Source organism: Colossoma macropomum, unplaced genomic scaffold (assembly GCF_904425465.1).
Source record: "Colossoma macropomum unplaced genomic scaffold, Colossoma_macropomum, whole genome shotgun sequence".
NCBI lineage: Eukaryota > Metazoa > Chordata > Actinopteri > Characiformes > Serrasalmidae > Colossoma > Colossoma macropomum.
Genome location: NW_023494784.1, coordinates 16,438,134 through 16,462,823, shown reverse-complemented (window position 1 = coordinate 16,462,823; position 24,690 = coordinate 16,438,134). Strand labels below are relative to the sequence as shown.

Here is a 24,690-nt window from a genome sequence, read left to right as displayed (position 1 = left end):
CTAAAGCTTTTTTGTTGTACTACAAATTCATGGGGAGTGAAGTTAACAGCAAAATGTGTAAGTTATCATTGATGCCCAAGCTGAAAGCACAGTGATGATGAAAAATCATTTATCTTGTTTCTCCAGAACATCAGTACACAAGCTGCCACTTTACAATACAATGTTACATGTACCATCATTGATAATCAGATATTAGCAGCCCGACAAAGACAGTAAATAGGTGTCAACAGTGAACATCAGATTGTTGAGATCAGCTTAAGTAATCTAAATATAAATGATGTTTGAACAAGAGAAGGGAGATTATTTTGCAATGAAAGCAAAGCAGAAATCAAAGTAAGCAGGAAGTAATTCACGATACTGGGGCATTCGAATGAAGTGATGTTTACAGTCATTAAGAAGCTGTCTTCAAAGTTTAGTCACAGGTGTGCTTCAACTTAGCCTCTAATCAGAGAGAAGACTGGCTTTTGCACAAATTAGCAACAGAATGAGTTGCGTAGAAAAAAGCAAGAGGAACGGCTTCGTACTAAATAGATGAAAATGTCCATGACGCCACCAAAGTCTCTGATGACTGCAGTAGGTGTGAAGAAGAGGCCGTCTGCCATGATCTTCAGGTTCAGCTCAATGCTCATGAAGATCACAAACACATACTCTGCTATCTGCACACAGGAGAGAGGCGTCCAACAGAGAGCAGGTTAGAGGCAAATGTTTACTCAGTTACACAAACAGTTACAAACACAATTTTGATGAATATTTACTTTACTGAGTATTTATTTAGGTGAACATGTTAGGAAAGGAGTCTAATTTTTACTCACTTTCACCTATTAACTTTTACTCATTAATTCTCCTTCTAATGTTTAATTTTACTACACTACACAGGTCATTTCCCAAGTTTATCATTTAATTCTAGACCAGGAATACATACAAAAAGATACAGCGTAACAAACTTCAGTTCCTATGCTAAAAGATGCTGGATGTATTAATAAGTTACACTGCAGTTCAAGTTACTTTTATACTTCTACTAAAGTTGTTGTTTGGAAAAGTATTTTTACCTTTACTTGGGTCATTTTACTAAAGAAACAATACATTTTCTTGAGTATGGGGTTAAGCTACTGCACCCCAGGGTTATTATAGTTTTGAATTTTTCATTCATTTTTATTTTCATTTAATATTTTGCTTTCATTTTAGGTTTTACTTCAGTTAGTTCTACAATTTCATTATTAGATTGCTTTGTTTTTATTTATTAAGGAAAAAATTTAGTTTAGGCTTTAATTAGTTGGTTTTTTTTAGTATTATGGTAAATATTTCTTCTGAATAATACTGTTACAGTGGACATTATATGATTGATTTAGTTTAAGATAAATCTAATACTTAGAAGGCAATGAAAGTCATCACTGATGGATAATTATTTCCATAATTTCAGATTCTGGCAAATCTGGCAACTCTGAACAGGCTGCTGGTTCCGTTTGAACAGCAGTAAACAATAAAGTGTTGTCATGGTCCATGGTCTTAAAACAACTTCTTAGTCAACTCTTGTCAGAGTTGAGTTTCCAACAGCCCTGGACAGCTAGCTTGTCAGCATGCTCTCTGTAATGACTGCAACTAACAACATGCTATTTAGCTAGCAATCTGGAGCAGTAGGAGACTTTTCTGGACTGCACCTGGAGTTAAAACCGATATGGTCGCCCTGAATTGCAAGTCTTACAAGCTGTGCCAAATCACCAGTGAGCCCTGTGTGTTGCTGGTGGGAAGCTAGCAGCTAGCTCGATAAACAAATATTTTTTTTCCACCAAGGAACTGTGTGGGTTCATAGAAATAATGTGTCAGTTATGTGAATAGCTTTTCATTAAAATTAAAATATGAAAATATTAAATAAACATTGAACATTAAAATATTTGAATGATTGAATTATTCAAATATTTCTTGCAGCCCTACAGTTAACAATTATATTGATGCTAATTTTTCTTGTAGTAAGTTTCCATTATTGATAACAACCCTGCTCTCCCCACCTCTGGTTATAGGTTACATTATATTAGGTAATAACACAGTAATCCATTTTCTATTTGAAACATTTTACTGGCCAGACATTTACTGCTATTTAGCTTTTCTCTTTATATTCTTGGTACAACCATAAATAGCATGCAGAACTGCACTCTCACCATGCTTTGATAACAGCCATAGTCAAATCAGGCTTTACACTGAGAGGTCACTCTGCTGAAGAGCGGTCGCAGGCTGTGAGTAGAGTGGCTCTCTCAAAAGCAGCTTCTCTCTTATCACACTAAATACAGCTACTTCCACACTGTCTGAAGTGCTGTGTGAAATGGTGTTTTAAAAAGTCTCAGAGGCGACTGAATCAGTGAAAATCACTTTCATCTACTCCATCTTCCTGTCTTTTCATTCACAGGATTTGGGCTTTAAAGCCTAACATTGTTAACCACTTCTAAAGTGCTGGACTTGATTCATGGTCATTCAAATCAGAAGTAGTTTTCACTTTTTGGTGATAAGGCGAACGTGGTAATTTTACATGAATTACTTCTCATCCTTTACTAACTGAAACATGCAGGGACATTCTAGCAATATCACATTTGTGTGTATGAGTAGAGGAGGAGATATTTTATAATGGAGGAGATATTTTTATAATGATTTCCATAAAATAAAAAATTGTATTTAATCCCCTTAAATATTGTAGTAATACTCTTATTTTATTGTTAAGTTTTATTTGGGATTAATCTTGAAACCTCAAATGTAAAATTGTTCAAACAGATTTTTTTTCTGCTGTTTGCATAGATACAGCCAAGGGAGCTGTCCTATTGGTAAGGACTTCAAGAGCTGGACAGAAGGCCTTACACATTAGATTAACTACTAATTTAATTAGAATATTAAAGTGAAATCAACAAATCATGTTTTGATTAAACTGGGTGGGACTAATTTTGTCAGAAAAAATTAAACTCTAGGCCTTCTGGAACTCCTAGATACATCACTGACTGCAAACGTGAGCTGTAGTCAAACCATGATTCAGTCAGTTTTCAGAAATGGAAAACACTAGTAGGGTCCTCCACTGAGTCACAAGCTGTTACAAGCTTCAAATTAAACATGGACTGCCTTCTACAACTGATCTATTAGGTGGATTTATTCGGTGGAAAATATAATGAAATAGGTTCAGTATAGTTACTGTATTCTAACATTCTAAAATTTGGGAATTGTAACTGCGTTACCTGTAATGTGGGCACATGCATGACTCTGGTGAAAGGAGACTCAAACATCATTGAGATGCAAGAGCAGATAGTGACCACGATCATCACCCAGTCCAGATACGTGACCAAGCCCAGCAGATCACTACACACACACACACACACACACACACACACACACAGTTCACAGAGAATAAATTCATAGTCAGTCAACAGCACATCTTGTGGAACTGGACTGCAGTAAGTGTTCCTTAGCAACTTTCTTCTGATCCCACAGATGACTATGAGAACTGCCAAGATCATTTCAGGACACCGCAGCCCCAAATTTGTATTGCTAATCTATAAAACCAAATTTTCTCCTCAAGTTTCCAGAGCATTATAAGTCACATGAACTTTTTTCTCATTCTTCTCAACAGATTTTCAGTGACAAAAATGAAGAGGAAGTTTAGCTAAAAGGAATAAAATGCAAAGTCCCATTGATTATTTTTGAGGTTGTCAAAACTTTACCAATGTTTTTTATTTTATGAGAGTCATGCACAAAACATATTCTGTTATGAATTGAGAGCAAATCCTGTAAAATATCAATAAAGGTTTGCAACTTACTATAACTGATGATATTTAGTGATCTTTACTGCTCCTGTTATGGGATCCGTTTTTGACCTGTTCTTAAAAAAAAAAAAACATTCATTAACACTACAGCATTTTTTTTACACAAATTATTAAACGAATCTTCTACGTTCTCAGAATAATGTGCATTCTTGTGACAGAACTTTATCAAAGTGAATGAACTGGAGACTCAGAGTAGTGATTGTTTCATGCTGTCTTTGAGTCGTACGCATTGAAGCGGGCCCGCACGATCATTCGGCAGAAGTTTCTAAAGCGGTGTTCTCTCCCAACTATGAAGAGTGGCTTGTCAAAGTACGGATGGTTCTCTCTCAGCTCCTCTTCTTGGACTTTTCTAATAAGAAAAAAATGCAAATACAAAGAAACAATAAATTATTTGAAATGTACAGGAAAATGGAAGCAATTACAAAAATATGGCTTCATGTTTTATTTCTCTTTACATTTTTATCTGTCTATCTATTACAACATTTGTTATTAATAATTGTTAATAATTAATTACATCTGTTTACCAAACTTCAACTTTTACCTGAATTTTTTTTTTAAATATAGGGAATTAATGTCTCTAGAAATTTTACACTGAAAATATCTAGCTAGCTAACTAAATGTCACAATTATAGAGAAAGAAAATGGTCAGATCACCCCCTGCTGTTTGCGTTTAACATACAGATTAACAATGAAATGGAAATGATGCACACTGCACCTTGTACAACATAATGTGCCAGGTCACAGCCATACTGAGTTATGTTTGATACTATGGCAATGACTAATTTACAGTAAAAGCAATACAGGTCTGTTTTTGAGTGTTTCACACAAAGTCTTACAAAGTCTGTTATGTATATTATGTAATACATGGTTATACTGCTATTATTCATAGCTATGGTGCTTGCATGGTTAAAAAATGATTGTTTGACAAAAGTTCCAGCTTGTGATTTTTAAGCCGTTTCAAAAAGAAAATCCTTATGGAGAAATGAATACCGATTGAACGCAACCAGCAGATGGTGTAGGTCTGCCCTTCCCCTCTCTATTGGATGCTTTGTGCTGTTGTGAGTGAGCGGCTAGACTCCTTTTCTAGCATGGCACTCATTGCCACCTAAGGCAACAAAGTAAAAACTGGTCAAAGGTCAAGCCTCTGTTTCTAATACAAGACCGAGAAACAGAACAGCATGAAGGTTAACATCAGAACTGTGCTGGATTCTGTGTGATTCTACTTTTATATGGAAATGTTGGCATACATGAACACATTAAATGAATACATTAAATGAATGAATGCATTAAAATGAAAACCACAGGGCCGACACAACTTTGCTCTTATTATCTACGGACTTATAAACTGGCTGCTGGCAGATTTGAAGCTGTCGCCATTTTAGGTGGATGAAAAAAATGAATGTATAAGGCCAGGCTGAGGATGCTGAGGAAGGCACTGTGCTCTGATGGAGTGAATGCAGGTGAGGTCCTACAGATAAGCTGGCAGACCACTGCTGAGAACCTTTTAACCTTAGAAGTCTCTTCTAGTTACTGTCAGCAATAACAAAAGCATGCTGTAATATGATGTTAATAATTTCTCAATGTAGCTCACTGAAACAAGATGAGAAAATTTGCTCAAAGTGCAGATTCTCAACTTTCAACTGATACCGCATTTGTACTGTCTTTTATTATGATTTGAATTGATGAGTCTTTTACATTGTTGCCATGTTTGTCATTGTTTGATGATACAAAAGTTAAAAAAAAAAAAACAGACTTGTAACAGAAGGTAAAAAAGCAATTTAGTAACTGTGTAACTGCACTTAAATTACATTATAGTAATTAGATTTAATACAGAACAAAGACGTTAAACATCCCTCTGTTCGCTCAACTTAATATTATATTTACAGTCCTAGGGAAAAGTCTGGGTACCCCTGGTCAAATTACATTTACATGTTGATTTTCAAAGTGAAAATAATCACACATCCTCTACAGAGAACACGCTGCACATTTTAATTCACAGTTACCGTTTACTCGCTGAATTTAACATATTGAAAAAAAGTTAAATAAAAGTTGGCCAGTGTAAAAATTAGGGCATATTTTATATTACTTTTTTCCATGTTAACAGGTTTAACATATTAAACTAAAAAAAGGAAAAGTAAACAGAAAACTGCAAACCAAAATTTGCATAAAATGCAACATTTGCATACAATGCAAGTGCAAAAATGCAAATGCAAAGTAGTATATTTTTTTCCTTGTAGCTATGCGTTAACTTATTTTCACTTATCATAAAATAAACAGAACTTGTGCACTTTTTCAATTATTATGCTTCTAAACTGTGGAACACAATTCCACTTTTTATTCAGCAGTCAAGCTTGGTACACACTTTAAAGAAACGTGAAAAAACATATCTTTAATTTAGTGTTTAATTAAAATTCTATTTTTGTATGTATCTTTTTAATTTGATCTATGTGATTCCTTAATGTGATTTTGAATTAATATGCTCAACTTTTAATTATTTAATTTTTGTTACGGTGTAGGTTTTCGGTAGAGGGGATAAGCTCAAACTCTTTCGTGTTGGCAGTGTGTGTGTGTGTGATGGTGATAAAACTTGAGAATGCTGCTGAGGCTGCTGCTATACCGTTTCATCTCAGCCTGTTCCTTCTTCTCCTGGATCATCTTGATCTCGCTGTCCTCTCTCTGAGCGTTCCGGTAGCGCACCGTGCTGGAGTGCTGCACACGATCACACACAGCAGGATTCAAAATAACACTTCTATCTGAGTCTGTCATGCTGTAGGACACATATCTGTGTGTGTGTGTGTGTATATGTGTGTATATGTGTGTGTGTGTGTGTGTGTGTGTGTGTGTGTGTGTGTGTGTGTGTGTATGTATATGTGTGTGTGTGTGTGTACTTACATCCTGGGTGAGTGTCTCCAGAGATTTGCCTCTGCTGATTCTCTGGCTGGTGGAGCCGTGTCTGAGAGACCTGAGGCAATGATCAGATTCACTTCCTCAGCACTGGCACAACATCCACTCACAGATATGAAGGCAAGCTGCTGCAATGTGTTTCACTTAGTTCACCTCGGCAAAACACATTCCCATACATATTCTCAACTGACTGCACTCCAAGCAGGTTTTCTCTGAGGGACTGTAGAAACACTTCAGCCAAAACGAAGCATCTGCCTTCTAGGGGCAACTATAATACTGTATCAAGAGTACCAATTCAATCCTGGAACATTTCAGAACCACAAGCCCTTGTTTTCTTACAACAAATATGTCTTGACTTTGTAGGAAAACTGGCTAATGCAGCCAGAAAGGTACCTTCAATGTTAGGAGGACCAAAAATACACTCCTGACTTGGTAAAATGCGTTTTTTATAAAAGCTGCATGTTTCATGTTCTTTTAAAACTGAAATGGCAAAAGGATTTTGTTTTGGGATAGGGTTAGTTTTAGGGTTAGAAAAAAATCTTCTCATATATACTGTAACATATGTAATAAATATGGGATATATTATTATTACAGATACAGCACTGTGCAAAACTCAGAGATCACCCTTCATTTATTTAATTTCCTTTCAAAACAGCTATTAACTGCAAGTTAATCTTTTTAATGAGATATTTATAAGATGACCAGATATAAGAGAAGAATCTACTTGAATGAGGAAGGGGAAAGTCAATTAAAAATAAATAAAAAAACAGTTAAACTTAGTTAAATTTGGTAGTCTACCAGCTCTTAAAACAGTGCTGGTAGACTACCAAAACTGTCACCATATGGGTCTGAAAGGATGTGTAGCTGTCAAGAAGCTGTTACTGAGAAAATGAAAAAACTTGCAAATCAAACAAAGAAACTGCTGGTCTTCTTAGAACAATATACTGACCACCCCAGAGTCCAGACGTCAACATCACTGAATATATGTGGAATCATGAGGAGCAGAAAATGGAACCTCTAAAACTGAACTTCGGAGGTGTGGAATAACATTCTTGCAGATTTGTTTAAAAGAATGGAAGTTGTAATAAAGGTGAAGGGTGGACACACTAAATACTGAACAATCTGATATTATTATTTAGTTGTTGAGGTTTTTGTGTAATTTTCTGTTTTTGTGTAATATTCTGCTTTTTTTCTATGACACTGTAAAATGAACAACTCGTACAGAACAGCTATTTTGACAGGAAATGGAATAAATGCACAGTACTGCTTATGTAATATATAAGGGATGTGTGACCACGCATTGTGACATTTTATAAAAACAAAAGTGTGTTTAAGGTGTGTGTGTGTGTGTGTGTGTGTTGAGCATACCTGCGCTCCTGGCGGATGTGGTGCTGCACACTGAGGATGGAGCGCTCTTTTGTTGGCTGGCCCTCAAAGGAGCCACTCAGCATGCGCTGCCTGGTGCACGCTCTGCAACCAAAACCCAGTCAACAGTTTCAGCAAATGCACTCTTCACAGATACATCCAAAAAATCCTCAATGAATTCAACATTTAAAGGCCTCATATTCTACATTTCACTTGCATTTTTGTTTTATCAACTTATAAGGTTTGTGTGATTCTGTGAGTGGCTTTGTCCGAGTTCTGTAGAAGCCTCAAAGTCTGCAACAGATCGTGTAAAGTACCAACACTCCTTAGAACTTCAATGCAAATGGGTAATGCATGTAAATGTATTTGTGGTTGTGACATCACATCCATAATGAATCCAAAACGGATTGTTTTCACTGCTTAGTTTCCATATATAGACTGGGTAGTAAACAGTAAGTTTTGAAACTTGATGTAACAATATTACATCAGACTCTTATTTCAAAAAAAGTGACTAAAAATTGTCTTTCCATTATATTACCACTTTACAAACACTGTCCTCTCTTAAACAGGGCCATGAATAAATAAAAAAATTAAGAAATTAACAAATATCTTGGGAAAAACATTCTTGCCTAAAACATCATGTAACAAGCTAACCTCTGTTTCAATTCACATTATGCCATCTTACGAAATCTTAATGCAGGAATGCATATATTCAGGGTTGATGTATAAGCTCCTTTTGAGCACTGCTCACCACACATTAGCATTGCATTCAGAGATCAACAGAGTGGTCCCGGGGGAAAAGTGCTGCTATCTACCATCGTGTGGCACTGTGTACACACATTACATGGCAGATGGCTCTTATTAGCATATGGGAGTCAGCACAGGTAGGAAGCAGGTCTGAGAAGCTGGCCCCCCGCTGAGAGCAAAACTAATTAATCCCTTTTTAGCACAGTCAATTATAGAGCATGAAATCTGAAGCATGACTTCAGAAAATGAAATGGAAGAAAACATGATGCATTTTAATAGATGACTTTAGGGCTTTTTCGAAAATGATCTGTGCAGCCCTTTCATCAAAGTGTGTGCTATAGTACTACAGTAAATGGACCTTAGTCACTTCCTTACTGCGTGTTGATTGGGGCTTGATTATTATGAAAATTCGGACAGGTACGGATACCATGTTAAGGAAAAATTCCAATGACTGATCATATCTGCTGTTATAATATTATTGCTAAAAAATAAACCATTCAATTACGACAGTGTTTGTGCAATAGAATCTCTGTAATAGAAGTGAGCAGCTTAACAATCTCTGACTGACACACAAGCCCAAAATCACCAAATCCTTTAAGGCGATTTCAAGATTTCTGCACAATTCAGTGTTGCAGATGCAAACATATCATTTGGAGTGGTCTGATGAGAAATTGTAGAGACACATACAGAAACATACAGATTTCTTACAAGAAGTCACAATATCAACACCATATCTATACATTTGAAATATATTCTTAGCTATATTTCCTACCCAAAATAACCAGTGAACATGCACAAGCCTTATATGAAGAGGATAATGGTAAAATAGTGGTAAATCTGAAAAAGTAAGTGTTGTTGGGTACTATTTTGCCTTACAACTCCCTGCATGTACCTCTCTGCCATGAAAGGATTTAAAAACATACATTTTAAGCCAAAAGTTTATCTCAAAACTCAGTGTCTCGTGCATCAGGCAAAGTATTCATACCCATTTTATTTAATAGTTTTCTATGAGGTAGCTTGTAACTTGCATTAAACACACCAGATGTCTGGTTTCTATCACCACCACCACAAACAATTCGGACTTGGTAAGGTACTGTAAAACAGAGCACTCCACATTAAAATACTCAGAATGACTGTTTAGATCTTAAGGACTGAATTATGAATTATGCATATGAAATTCCCCATTTAAGACCATCTCAAAAGTCAACATCAGCAGTGTCTACTTAAGCCATATTAAAGAAGCCCATTAATATCACTGCTAGATAGTGGGATTTTTGCTAATACAAATAAATCGACAGTACTTTAATGTCGGTTTATATCAACGACAATCATCCTGGTCTTAATACTGAACATGCCGACTGCTGCACTGACTCTGTCACTGTCCTTCATAACCAAATGATCGGCCGTTATTGCGTGATTCAAATCTCTGTTGTTTCATCCATTAAAGCCTAACAGGCTGTAGATGGATACACATGCAGGCATCTTCCCATCATCACTCAGCCCATTAGGCTGCCGCTCGCTACTGCTGCTTTGTTGTCCATTAATTGCAGAGTCATGTACCAGAACACAGCTAATGACAATCTGGGCTTCAGGAGAATGTGTCAGCCTTATTTATGGCCACTCAGTGTGATGAGTGGCTGCCCGCGTGCGTGCGTCTGCGCACACAGACAGACCAAAAGCCCCAGACGGTGCTAGCAGACGACGCGGGACAGTTACTGATGTGCTGTCTGGCAGTAGGAGGAGGGGGAGAAGTGTGCAAGCGGATGCAGTAATGGCAGGTAGGGCTTGGGGACACTGCAGACGTGCTCTGAAAGCTGATGGTGCAGCACTAGGTGCATGAGCCCAGTGTGACACAGACTGGGCCGCGCAGCCTGACACTGCTAGACGCAGCAGCCACTGCCAAGCTCACACCAGTGCCAAACTTTAATTATTAATTAGCTTATTCATGCTGATAGGCTCCCCACAATGGGAATAGAGATGGAAACACCATTATCTGTCCTATCACTGGATTGGCTGGACAGCTAGCACTGAAAACCTGAGGGAATCAAAAATCAAAACATATTTTTCCTGTAATGGAATTAATGTGTGCAGTATCAGAGTACCACAACACTGCTCCTCTGCTTTTAATTTGAAAAACAGACCATTTCATTTAGAACCACATTACATTTTTGGCTATATCTTAAGCCAAATCCATACTCCGGCCAAAATCTGTGCTTAATAGGAGTGGTATTTTGGATGTAAAAATCAATATACTAACAAAGGTTTAGTGAAGGAATTTATTGTTGTGTAATGTGTTTAGTGCTGTTATATATTATTATATGCAGTATTGTGTGTGAATGTGCTGAAGCTGTATTTAGGCTACCTATTTTTGCTTTTCTTAATATGATCATGTCTGTCACAAATGTCATTTGTCATGTATAAGCTGGGTCTAATCTTGGCACCGGTCCAGCTATAAAACTGTGTCAGTCCATTGTTTTACAGGCTGGCTAGGTGTCTGGTACCTGTGCACAAGAAATAAACTTCAGTTCTCCAGACATACAGCTAGCTCCCTGGTTTGGGATGGGGTTTGGATTCTTCATTAGGAACATCTAGAGTATCCAGGATGGTTTAATATAAATGAGCATATTTTCAAAAACGTACATTTTACATACTAACCAGGCTTATTTAGAGGAAATTATATCACACATAAATATTTGTGACATTATTTGTGCCTCTGCTGCTTTGGGTAAAATGCCAAAGTCCACACATTGTATCCACTTGTTGTGATGTCAGCACCCATCAGCACTCAAACCTTTAGGTGTTTAAAGGTGTGTTTATATGCACACAATAGACCGACTATATCCTATGTCCATTTATAGTTCTGTTTACATGTAGGCCAGCTGTAATGAATGGGAAGTTGAGGCAGGTTGTGTATCGTTGCTGTTCAAAAAAAAAAAAAAAAAAACAAAAAAACAAGCATCTCAGTTTTTTTTTTACAATTTTTAGGTTTCTGCATAGTTTAAATTCAGTAGCTGCCCATTACATTGTGTGAAAATTTCATGATCAAGGCAAGAACAGAAATGCTCCAAAAATGCTTGGAATAAAATCTTTTAACGTTAACTTACATCAAAGTTAAGAACGCTTTTGCCCTCTCTTGTAAAGTTACTATTTTGGAGATTCTTTGGACGGCAACAATATGCACAGTAGCTTTATTTGGGGCAGTCCAAATCTTGTAGTCATCAGAGCAGGTAGAGGTTAACAGACAGGCAGGCAGGTACGCATCAGGCAAATCCATGATCATAAAACCAGAAAACAAAACAAGGACTAGCCAAAAAAACCAAGGACAAGGAAACAAGGAAAAATGGCATAGAAATGTACAGAAATACAGCAAGACTTCACTAAGAGCAAACCAAGCAAAGCAGTGTATATAGACAAGAGACAATGAATGCAAAACAAGTTGCAAGTGAGTGTGATAAAGAGTGGAGCAAAGGTGGAGCTGGAACTGGAGCGAGCCAGTGCTGAATGGGGGAGTCTATGTGCTGTCTCCCCACATACTGCAAAGGGGAGACCCTGTGACACCAGCATAGACTGACCTAACCACAGCGGTAAATGGCTCCCTAATGATGGCCCCAAGTTTATGCAGTGAGTTAAACATTTTCATGTCTAATTTGATCTTATAGTTAAAAACAGTGTCAGAAGCCTGTTGCAGGTACTAAAGCAGGTCTGCAGGTACTAAAGCAGGTCTGCAGATAACAGACCGCAGTTCATTCAGTTTTATCCTTTTAAACATCTTTGGTCCGTTTTGTGTTCAAACTTCAAACAAACCGCATCAGAGAATGTTTGGAAGTGAACTGACTAGCAGAAGTCACATCAGGTTTTGTTTTAATCTAAACAAACCTGTCAAATGTGGACATGCCCTAAACCAGCTTTTGAGAGATAAGATTTTCAATATGTGCTTACTGTACCTGACTGAGAACTAAAAATGAAAATCAAACATTACTCATTATAATGCTAATCAAGTCAAGGTTTTCCCAAATGTCTTGACAGTGTACTGGGCTCATATAAAAGCAGAAGAGGTTATATCGCAGTTTAATAAAGGCTTCAAGGGCTCAGAAAGAATAAGATAGGTTCCCAAACATACCGTAGAATTTTATTGACGGTCGTTTCCTTTTCCAGCAGGTTGCGAGCACGGATGCTGAATATTGACCTTCGCAGCTAGAGCGAAAAAAGAAATTAGACCGTAGGACACAGAGGAGACACAGCTCCCACAGAGGTCGATATAGAGTGCAATTCAGAGGCATGCATCTCCAAATTAATGCTGGTAACATGTATCTGCAAACAAACCCTTTCCTTCTACAATTATTGCAAGCAAATAAATATTGATGTGCACTGTATCTCCAGGATTTCAGGCCTTTAGCTTTCCTCTGCTTATTATTTGATATATCTCAGTAATAGTCAGAGAGCTAGTAAAGAGGGGTGCATGTGGGTGTAATATGGTTGTGCTACCTTCTGATCGATGTATTTATTATCCTCAATGGCAGACCTCTTAGAGTGGTCACAGGAGGAGGAGGAGGCAGAGGGGAGTCTGCGGAACAGACAGCTAGGGTCCTGCTGCTGTCTGTCAATAAACTGCTTCATGAAGCTTTCCCTGTGAAATCCAAAAGTACCAAACCATAATTATAATGACTACAGTGATTACTTCTGTAATTGGTTAACCTACCAACTAGAGGTGGGCAATATGACAATATTTTATCATTATCATGCTAAATCTTGATATAGTTTTTCTTGATATGCTTTTCTAAGCATATTGTTAATATTGTCAGTACTGAAAGAACACTAAACAACTACATTTTGTTACAAAGAAAACATAATTAGTCCTGTTCAATTGGATTTAGTGCAGTACAGTATGTAAAATGCTGAAAAAATCACTGCACCCAGACTTATGACATGTGACATATGTACCACATGACTTTTTTTTGCCATATCGCCCACTCCTACTTTTGACTATTTTTTTCAATATAATGTATTTTTTTCAATTGAAATGTAAACAGCACAAAAACTTGCTGACTGCAGCAGAAGTACAGAGTAAATACATAAATAATAGCAAATATTAAGATATTCATAGTACAAATAAATGCCAGGTAACTTGATAATGTAAAACCTTTTCAAGCTAATAATACTAAAACAATATATATAAAATTGATCGGTGCCATCATTCAAAGTTCAGTCTGCATAACAAGTCATTTCTTTATTTATCCAATTAAACAGATGCATATTGTATCAGTGTTTGCTTCCTGTACACACTTTACATTAGCATATTTAGCAGATGCACATATCTAGAGTGATTTGCATTAGTAAATGTAGTATTTAGAGTCTTGCTTAAGAAACTTTCCTAAAGGTGTGGGGCAATGGTGTGATCCACTGAGCTATAATGGTATACTGCAATTTGCTGGATTGTAGATATGAACATTACAAAGAATATTTTTTCATGATCAACGTCAATTTTGCCGACTAAGTATTGCAGCCATACTCTATGCATCAAAGAGCATTTTCTAAATACTAGAGAGAAGCCATCACAGAATACAACATATCATTAGCATATTTTATAAAAACTAATCTTCCACAATTTCTTTTCTTTTCTTTCTATTCACTATTGGATATTCATTGGTAATTCTTCATTCTTCATTCAAAGCACTCTTATAGTGATCTTGTTTTGCTATGCAGTGTTGACCAGAGGAGGATAGGTCTCTCTTTTGAGTCATGGTTCCTCTCTAGGTTTTTTTTCCATGCTATTAGGGACTTGTCTTGCCACTGTTGCCCTTGGCTTGCTCACCTGGGGCTTGGACCCAAATATCTGTAAAGCTGTTTTGGGACAATGCCCGTTGTAAAAAGCGCTATACAAAACTTTAATTGAATTAATACTATCAGGCAATGGTAACCAATGGTAACCTGGCCCCGGGGTGCCCCTGCCCTGCATATTTTAGCCTTTTTTCCTGCTGTATCACACCTGATCCAATTAATTAGCTTATTAACAAATTGATGCGAGTGTGTTAGATCAAAAACACTAAAAAGTGAAGAGCAGGCACACTCCAGAAGCAAGGTAGAGAACCACTTCTGTAAGTAAAAGAAAAAGTCTGAACTGAAGTAGCATGGAATAGCAGTATACTGGAGTAGCTTAGGCAGTATTCAAAGCACTGCAACAATCAGATAATATGAACAGAACTTCATACGGTCCATACGGTACCTAATCCTGGGCACAGTGAAGTCGGACGGCAGCTTGGATATCTTCACCATCTGTGGCCTATTGGGGAATTTCTCAAAGATACGCAGACGCAGGGGAAGCTTCTCTTTTGTGTCTGCATTAGCCTCACTCTGCTTCAGCTGCGAGGAGAATACAAAAACCCATCTAAATTTAAAAAACAGCGCCAGCAGGCACTATGGAACATTTACTTTCAAAACACCAGAGAATTGTTTTGGTTCAACATGGAGATACACTGACTAAAAAAGACTTCCTCCACAAAATGATCATGTACATACAAAATGGCTTAGGTTCATTATTTCATATAAGGACTCAAATAATGCAATAAATATACAAAGATGAAGGTGAATTTGGCAAAACGCATCATAAAGTCAAGAAGTAATAGCAGAGTACGCGAATTCAAATAAAAATTTAGCTTTTTAGCTTTTTTCAACATTACAAAGATTTGATTGTCAGCGAGTTCACATAATTACAAAATTCAATAAAAGCAGGACTTTATTCTGGCCATTCTGGTTATTATTGTTAATGAAAACTAAAACTAGAGGTGAGAATTTGTTAACCAAAAAATAAAATCAACAGTTTTTAAAAACACAGAAACTAAATCAAAACTACAAACTTCACTGAAAAAACAAGCTTTTTGTGTTTTCAGTGCATGAAGTACAGTCTAGAGGTGGATTCCTTCTATGTCAAAGAGCTGGAGGGATCTTTGAGTAACACTGAAACTTGGCTGAGCATAGTGTACTATTGTGCTAATTTAGCACTGCTTATCAGAAGGAAACAACAATTCAGAATTACTTTTAACAAGAGTCATTTTAAAAACTAATACAAAATAATAACTAAACTAAAACTTCAGTTTCTGCTAACTGAAACTAAACTGAAATATAAAATTTAATTAAAATAAATAAAAATACAAACTAACAAAAAAATAAAATTACAACACTAAATAACCCTGGCCCAGGCATTAAACTGTTTACAGCCTCAGGGGAGATGTTTGCAACACCAGTCATACATGCATCCTCAATAATCTATTAAAAAAATATATCTTAGGATGAGAAGTGGCAACATACTTAATCTGTTCTGGAGTTTCTATTTCTAATTTCTAACTCAAGCAGTCCTGTACTCATATTATGTATTGAACAAGTGAGGTTCCCATTCTATTCTCCTCTTTTGTCAGTGGGACAAGACGAGGTTAGCACGCTTTAGGCTACTGCACAGCGCACTGCTCTGGCTCAATGTGTCGTAACCTTTTTGTCATTCCCCAGCTCTATTATGCAATACAAAAGCTGTGGGTGATTAGCACTGTGCACTTGAGTGGCTCATCTTTCTGTCAGTCAGTCAGTAGAGAGCAAAGACAAACCTGAATGGAGTCACTGAAGAACACTGCCTGACAATAACACAAATAAAAGATCGCAAATAACTGAAGCTTTGTAGTTCCATCAAAGGGACATCAGCAGTGTGCTCAGCTTTGGAATGGTCACTCATTGACCTTGACTACCACTATAAACAGACAAGGACAAATCCTGCTATGAGGATTATCTCGCAGAAATGCTTGCCTCACTTCTTAACAATTTTACAGCATGAAAAAAAAACACATTACAACAAAAGTAATGCATGTCAAACAAGTTTAGAAAACACCAGATACCTCAAATATTAAAAAGCCCATATCATGGAACAACCTATAACAGTTTAGCACCACCCATTAATATTCAAGTTATAAGAAGTGTTTCAGCCCAGGTTGCTTTTTAATGAGGCACAATAAAGTGCACCCAATCAGGACAAAGGTCATTAACATATATCAGCCCCAAAGGTACAGTGCAATGAAAGACAAATGTAGGTTAAGGGCCCTTTAAGACAGAGCAATTATTAAGACACAGAGAAATGACAGTTTTACAGCATTTTAGGAACTACAGAATGTACGAAGCACACTCTAAAGCAGGACTTGGGAACTAGATCATGGTGCAGTTCTCAAAACTCAACCAAAGATGGCAGCAGCACACAGTCTGAAAGAATCCAGGCAAACATAATCAGCCCCCACACCATACATCAGGAAAAATAACATCAAAGCAAATTAACAGCACAAATTCCATTTTCAGAGAGTCAGAATAGCTGTGCAGCAATATATATATATGCATTCAAGCAAGCAGAACTGCACAAGCTGGTCGAACAAAGGAGAATGTCTCGATTTAGGGTGGCCAATTATATCAATTTAATTACCTATGAAAGGATCTTATTGAAATTCCTTGACTGGCATGCTCTGTCTGAAAAGCTGCAGATAAATCTGATGCATTTCTGATTAGGGATGAGAGCCACCAAAATCAAGCACTCTGATGAATGCTTATCGTTAGAAACAAGCTGCCAGCCTGCGCAATTCAGCCCGTCTTCGCATGGACACCGAAAAGACCCTTCCGGAAATGAAAAAGGGGGTTTGAGAGAGAGAGGGACTGGAGGGAATGAAATGAAAAGGAGAAATGCTAATCTGTTTATTGCCTTCCACAGAGCAGCGGAACTGCAGGGCTTGGCATGTGGAGCCACATTTTCACTGCCCAGTGGTTGTTCTAATGCAAGTCTTTATTCATACACTGAACAACTGCAATTATCAGCTGGGTTCTTAAACAACTGCTGCTTTTCTGTAGGCATCCATTGGTCTATATTCTCATGGATGAGTGTCGGTGAATAACTTGTTTCTGGAGCAGAAGCACTGAGAGCAGACAGTCATAGAGTGTGATATTCAGAGGTGAGTGATGCGTCTTTGTGGCAGTGTTGTGTTATTGCTGTTGAGAGCCTGCAGTGAGGAGGATGGATGGCACCAGGGTACTGGGCATCCAGATTGAGAGGGTGCCATGCTTGACCCGATACATAAGCAGCTCATGGGGGCTTCCGTGATTTGGAGCTGAGAGCCCTTCAGGACAAAAGTAGTGGAAAATAAATCATCTATGTGGATGTCCTCTCAACAAAGTCTCTGCTTTAGAGCCGCACAATATGGACAAAATAGCAAACACCCCGTGAAATTCACATACTTATTGGATATTTTGTCAGGTGTACTCTGTAGGTTTACAATTAATGACTATAGACCACAACAAGATATTATTTAGGTGGTGGGCTATTCTCAGTGTATGTTGCTTAAGCAACAGAAGATGAGAGAGAGTGTGTTATTGCAAATAACACCATGGCTGTAATTTGGTCACAGATACAAGACATGGGCGGCTACCGTGGATCACCACAACGATAACACGTTCTCAAGAATTTTATTGCTTTTGTACAACATTTCTGCCAAATAAAGAAAAAAGAGAAGCAAAGAAGTCCTTTGCTTGGAATTCGTGTTTTAATAATTGCAGTTACTACTTTCCCAAAAGAAGTAGAAGTCTTTTGCATTATGCACACACAATATCAGGTTTAGCTCAGCTTTTTCAATATTTGCCAGATTAACCTGGATGCCGTTTGGTTATAGTTAGTCTATAAAGCACTTCACAGCCCATCTTGACTGTCTGGCCAACCACTGTCATAGCTGCTGACCGAAATGCTTGCTTAGGTCTTAGCTTAGTTAGGGCTACAGTTGGGCGATATTGCAAAAATATCATATCGCAATACTTAAAAGTTATTTTCATGATATATAATATGAATCACAAAGTTTCTCTACACAGATGCAATGTACTAGTAGCGTGACACTACACTGATTTTTCATTGAATGTTCTACAAACTATGTTGCACCAAATCATTCACAAAATACATTCAGAGACTGTAGGTCATCTTTGCCCACACAATTTGAGTCAGTCATCCTCTAGTTTACAAATTCCCTGCCCTGTTCCTAGAGTACACCTGCCCTGTACATTTTAGTGTTTTCTTGACTCCCAACACACCCACTTCAAGCAATGAAGGGGTTGTTAATCAGCTGATTAGGTAGATGAGGCGTGTTGCTAGCAGAGGAAACACTTAAATGTGCAGGACCGGGGTACTCCAGGACCAGTGTTAGGAATCACTGTTCCAGTTCTTCATCACTGACCACAAGACCAATTTTGGCTGGAAATATTTTGGTTGGTGGTCTATTTTCCACCCAGCAGTGACAGTGAGGTGTTTAAAACTTCAGCAACACTGACTCATACTAGCCTCATACAAGCAACACAGTTCTTGCTGGCTTGTTCTGCTTGTGTTCTATATATTCTGAATGTTAAAAGTGCACAGACTAGAAGTTGGATGCCGATTTTAAAGGGGGCATACTCTTGTAATCTTTGATTTTACCGCAATCAAGCACCAAAAGTTTAACAGGTCATCCTCAGATGTTTTTTCTCATTACAAGAACATGTCAGGCCCCTCAAGACTATACTTGTACCAGCACAATACACACTACCAAACACTACCATAACAGAATGATCCACCATCCATATAATGTATGGTCAGCGGTCGTCCTACGGTGGTCCCTTTCCACTGTGCAGCAACTGTCAGGCTATAGTCAGTAACTGTAAACCTACAAAGTGCTCCTGTATGTTAGGTGTACCTGATTAAATGACTAATTAGTAAGAGTAGCTCACCTGGTGTTTCCATTATACTCACCCCCTGTATATTGCGATTATACCACTCCATATCACGATTGCAATATGCCAGAAGCACACTGGTGAATCAACCATGGAAACGACATGGCTGATTAGCCTGCACTAAACTTAAGCAAATACCATCATACATTACTGGATCATTTGAATGCCCTGATGAGTCCAAAGACAAGGTCAGAAACATCATCAGGATCACCTGTGACTGGTCAGGATGCTCACAGCACATTAAAAAAAAAATGTGATTTGACTGATAATGCCTTCTGCAATATGAAAAGGTCAATATTGTGATATCAATTAATGTGTGATATATTGTGGAGTCTTTAGCCTGGACCTCTGGAAGCATAAGCAATGCTGACAACGTGAGAGAACTTGCACATGCATGATGTCCACACTGTTTTTCATATGAGATAGTCTGTGCCGTTGCATACTACAGGTTTGCATGTTTAAGGCTGAGTACCTTTCAATTTTTTTCCCATAAGATCTGGAAAGATAATAATCTCAGGCTTGCCCATTTATCCTAAAGCCTTTTAGCGTCAACCAGACATTACTGTGCTTTATATCACATCAGAACCAGCACCTAAATGCAGAAGCACTACAGAGCCATGCTAAAGAACAGAGATACACACACCTGAGAAGAACTTAAAATGCTCTGGATTTTATAAGCTGAAACAAGGAGAACTAGAGATAAAAAGCAACACCTTAACAACAGGATACTCATGCCCTGGCATCTTGTTTAAGGAAAGATGCAAATGCCAAGGCGAGACATGATTTGTTTATATCACCCCTCCCTAACTGCGATCGGGAAAAAAAAACAAAAAACCATTATGCATCTCACTGATTACGACGTACAGCAAAGCCCAGAGGAAACAAGAGGCCTGCACTCTTGGCCTTTCACGGTGTTCTTACTTAATGCTGGCTGCTGCTAAGAAACTTTGAAAACTGCTACAGTCATCTTTTCTAGCCTTGGAACCTGGCTCACGGTGGGCCGAAGCTAAATTTCCCTGAGTTAAAAAAAACAACAGAGCTTCTACATTTGTTGCAAGATGACTGCATTGTTTAAGAGTAAGAGTTTGAAACCCTCGCTGGTCCCCAAGGCCCCAATCAATGGCTCTGTACTCGGCGGGATCGTTGCAAGTGAACGCTCTGCTCAGCAGCAGCTTCTGATTAGCTCTCACCCGGCCATGTTCAGAAACACGGCCTACTGCGGAGAGAACACACGCTTCCCACTATTTACATCCCCCCGTATAAACAGCTAAACAGAGGAAGCCGTGCGGCTCCGCTACACTGCGTCCTGCCTGCTTGTTTATTCCTGGTCTCGGCTTTATTACTGAAGCTGGAAGACTCAGACGTACTAAGCTGTTTGCGTCAGTTTTAGGGGCAAGTAGGATGCATTCTACTCACAGGTTAATGCCGAAACTTGCGTATTTACGCGCCCTCATACATATGCATCTGAGAGAGGATTGTGAGCGAAACATGTATCACACAAAAACTGAGTAGAGAATTGAGGCGCTTATGTACATATTCTGTCTGATTGTCTAAAGTTTAGGCAACTTATATACTAAGCGTCAGTCTATCGTTGGGAGTTTGCGAGTTTGATCTATGGAGATGCTACAGCCATCCATGGCCAGGAGTTTAAGAAAACATAAGTGGTTTTGCTCTCTCGGGGTAGGTAAGATGGCCTTCGCTCTCCTCCCCCTCCATCTCCATCACTCAGCGCCACACTAACGCAGGTATCTGTTAGATGATGTAACAGAATTGGCAATGAGTGTTCTCCTGCAAGCACAATGAGCTGTCCAACACAATGGCAGCAGTCACTGTGGCTCGACATGGGGACATGTCTTGAACACGTGCTGAAAGAATATTTACAAGCACAATAACATTATTTACATTTTTATGGCCAGAGGTTTGTATGTTGGAAGAGACAGAATAGAACTGCACCCCAACATAATGCTCTCACCAAGTGAAGCAAAATAAAACGAAGAAAAGATACCAACAACCCCTACAAAATACTGGTGGCAAGTTCAGATTTTTAGAGCAAGGCTTTCAGTTCAGGACATAAACATCAAAATGTACGCAAAAATCAGAAAAGAAAAATGTAAGGCAAAAAAAAGACTTTGCAATATTCAATCAGATAAAAAAAAAAAATATATGTCCAATACTGAGTATACAGGGTCAGTATGAAAATAAATATGACAAAATTAAAAGATAACGCTAAATAAAAGCTGGTCCTACTTAACATGGTTGTGTGAAAAAGTCACTACAATATTAAATGTGGACACCTTTCAACTGGCTTTATAAGTAGCTTTCACTCATCCAATTACAACTAGCATGATAATGCTTACTATCGCTAACGTCCCTATGGCCCAATGGGACTTATAACATTAGTGCCAAGCTAGCAGTGATGCACATGACAGCTCTATTTAAAAAAACATTTGAATCTTCTGAAAAGACATTAATACATATTTTATCTAGTGTTGCAGTTTTACAGTGACATTACTAAGCAACCAATAACAGTTAGGCCTTCTAGAAGGATGCCTAAAAATCAGGAAATGCTTCTATTTCACACTCCTTTCTCATTTAATACAAAGTTTTTCATTACAAATGATATCAGCATAACAATTTGAGTGAAAAGTAGAATCTTTGATTGTTCAAATGAATTTTAGAATCTCTTAGTATTTGGTATATCCCCCATTTGCTGTAATGACAGTGTACACTCAAGCTGGGAAGGACTCCATAAGTTTGTGCAAAACCCTCTGATCAGTAGATCAAACCCACCTGAGAGGGACATGTGAACATGTCAATGGAGGGAACAAGATTTTGTACAAAGTCCTTAAGATGGTCAATTTCACAAATTTTCTTGAATTTAAATAATCACCTAGAAATAGTGCACAACTTTAAATAATTCTTCTTCATTTTAATAGTCATAACTTTTCTTTGTTTTAAATTTCTAGACTCTGAAACATTGCTGTTTATTTCCAGGTTTAATTGGAAAAATGACCAGAATTTGACTGTGGTCTCAGACTTTTGGACTCCACTGTACCTCTTGGCCTTCTAGAAGGCTTAGAACAGAGGTCATCACTTCAGACCTTGACTCCAGTTTCTGGTCCTGGATTTTGTAAAACACAGGTAGTTAAGTGAATAGTTGATGTAATGTGATGTGATTGGCCATCTGTCGTCATACCTACCACTGATAAATTCCAGGACCGGAAAATGGATTTAAGATAAAGAGTTGAAGACCTCTGGCCTAGGTTGATGTTTTTCTTGGCCCCAAGTTGGTTTAATGTTATTTCCTTACTGTGCTTGTGGTTTTTTCAATGTGTAAGGCTTTCTGTCCAGCTCCTGAAGACCTAATCAATGGGAGACTCAGCTATATCTACTTAGAAACTAGATTTTCCTTTTGGCATGTCTAGATTTTGACCCTTTTTTATCTTTACAATGAAATACAACTGTTACTACAATATATACAAGAAATTAAATATAACAAACACAATCAGGTCTTTTTTTCTATTTTGTTTTTTGTTTCCAGAAATCAATAGGCATGTCCTGAAAGCTCGGAAGGCCCTAAGGTTTCCCCTCTGCAAAATACACCACACTGTAATTTATTTACTTGAGAGAAAGAAAGATTTAATTAAACGGCCCCAACCAGGAAGCTAATTCCACCTTTGACTCAGTCGATAAACACTGCATCGATATACCTCAGATGTGCTGAAACGAGTTGCATTACACACACATAAGACCTGTGCCACACAAATTGGTGCAGTAACATGACTGAGTGAAAAATAACTATTTTGTTTGGGTGCTAATTGAAACAATCATAGGTCAGGGTTGCTGTGGCTCATTTTTGCATTAGCATAGGGTTCTGCAGGCTAATAAAGTGTGTGTGTGCATGTGACACGGGCACGGCTTCTGCTCTTGAGGAATCAGACATGGCGTTTCTCATAAATCAGCACAGTGATAGTTGAGAGGCTGAAATGAATGTGGTGGCCTTCAGGCATATTAGGGTGATCCATTCACTCCTTTTCACACATTCTTTCCAATTTCAGGCTCGGGTGATTGGCGCATTAGGCTTTTTCTTCAGGTCATTCACCTTGGTGAAAGACTGGGCTCTTATTATTGATCAATCATTTCGCACTTTGCAGCACATTCACAAAAATGACCAAGATGGATACTGTGTTGCTGGAGTCATGGAAAAAGCAGAGGAGCTTTGTGAATGAATTCACTGAATTCATCCCCCAAATCTACTCCACAGACCATTAACCACTTTCACGCCCCAGTTCAGCAAGTATAAACAGCCCAGAGCTGATGTAAACACAGGTAACAATGATAATGGTTTGTGTGCGTATGTAGGCGCATGAGTGAGTTACTGCTATGAATGGTCTGATTGCCTGATATATGTATGAGCGCAGGTACAGTGCAAAATGTACCTTGATACAGCTGCATTATCTGCAGGAAATAAGTACTTGAATTTAATGTTTGATTTATTATGGCTACAGCTTAACACGCATAAAACATGTAGCCCCGCCCTCTAACTGCTGGCTTGTGATAAGCATAAGCTGCATCCAAAACCACATTCTACCATACTAAATAGTATGTCAAAAATAACATGCCACCATTCATTAGTATACATAGTATGTATAATGTATTATGCACCATGAAATAATGGAGCTGTCACTCACACCTAATTCTCACCCAATTGACTGAACCTGCTGACACTTATTATCCTCTATACTGGATAATATTACTAGAGCAAGGGTATCAGCAAAGGGCTTGCGTGGCTGTAGGTTTTATTCCAAACCAGCAGGAGGACACCTGATTCCAATTATTAAATCAGTCATAATCAGTCTTTAAGAACTGATCAGGTATGCTCATGCTTTGCTGGAATAAAACCTGCACATAAGATTACACAACCCTGCCCTAGGGATCCGCATATGCTTTCCAACAAATATTTAATACTGGAACAATACGTTTACGATTGAAAAAGTACATATTGGTGTGTTATTTGTTATATTTATTTATTTCTATTTTTAATACTGCAATGAAGATCTGATGACACTTTAGGTGAGGGGTTGGCAACCCAAATGTTTAGAAGAGCCAT

The 24,690-nt window shown here is 38.0% G+C and overlaps 1 protein-coding gene across 1 annotated transcript in view; it reads right to left on the bottom strand.

Annotated features, from left to right (window-relative positions):
• nalcn (sodium leak channel, non-selective) overlaps nucleotides 1-24,690 on the bottom strand; it is a 161,225-nt gene that overhangs the window by 24,520 nt on the left and 112,015 nt on the right. Inside the window, exons 17-26 of the mRNA XM_036579146.1 lie at nucleotides 15,037-15,173; nucleotides 13,299-13,440; nucleotides 12,934-13,007; nucleotides 8,070-8,171; nucleotides 6,690-6,759; nucleotides 6,415-6,506; nucleotides 4,024-4,146; nucleotides 3,792-3,848; nucleotides 3,213-3,333; nucleotides 525-656 (exon numbers count right to left, since the gene is read on the bottom strand). Of these exons, the coding sequence (XP_036435039.1) occupies nucleotides 525-656; nucleotides 3,213-3,333; nucleotides 3,792-3,848; nucleotides 4,024-4,146; nucleotides 6,415-6,506; nucleotides 6,690-6,759; nucleotides 8,070-8,171; nucleotides 12,934-13,007; nucleotides 13,299-13,440; nucleotides 15,037-15,173 (1,050 nt within the window). The remainder of the gene's footprint in view (nucleotides 1-524; nucleotides 657-3,212; nucleotides 3,334-3,791; nucleotides 3,849-4,023; nucleotides 4,147-6,414; nucleotides 6,507-6,689; nucleotides 6,760-8,069; nucleotides 8,172-12,933; nucleotides 13,008-13,298; nucleotides 13,441-15,036; nucleotides 15,174-24,690) is intronic.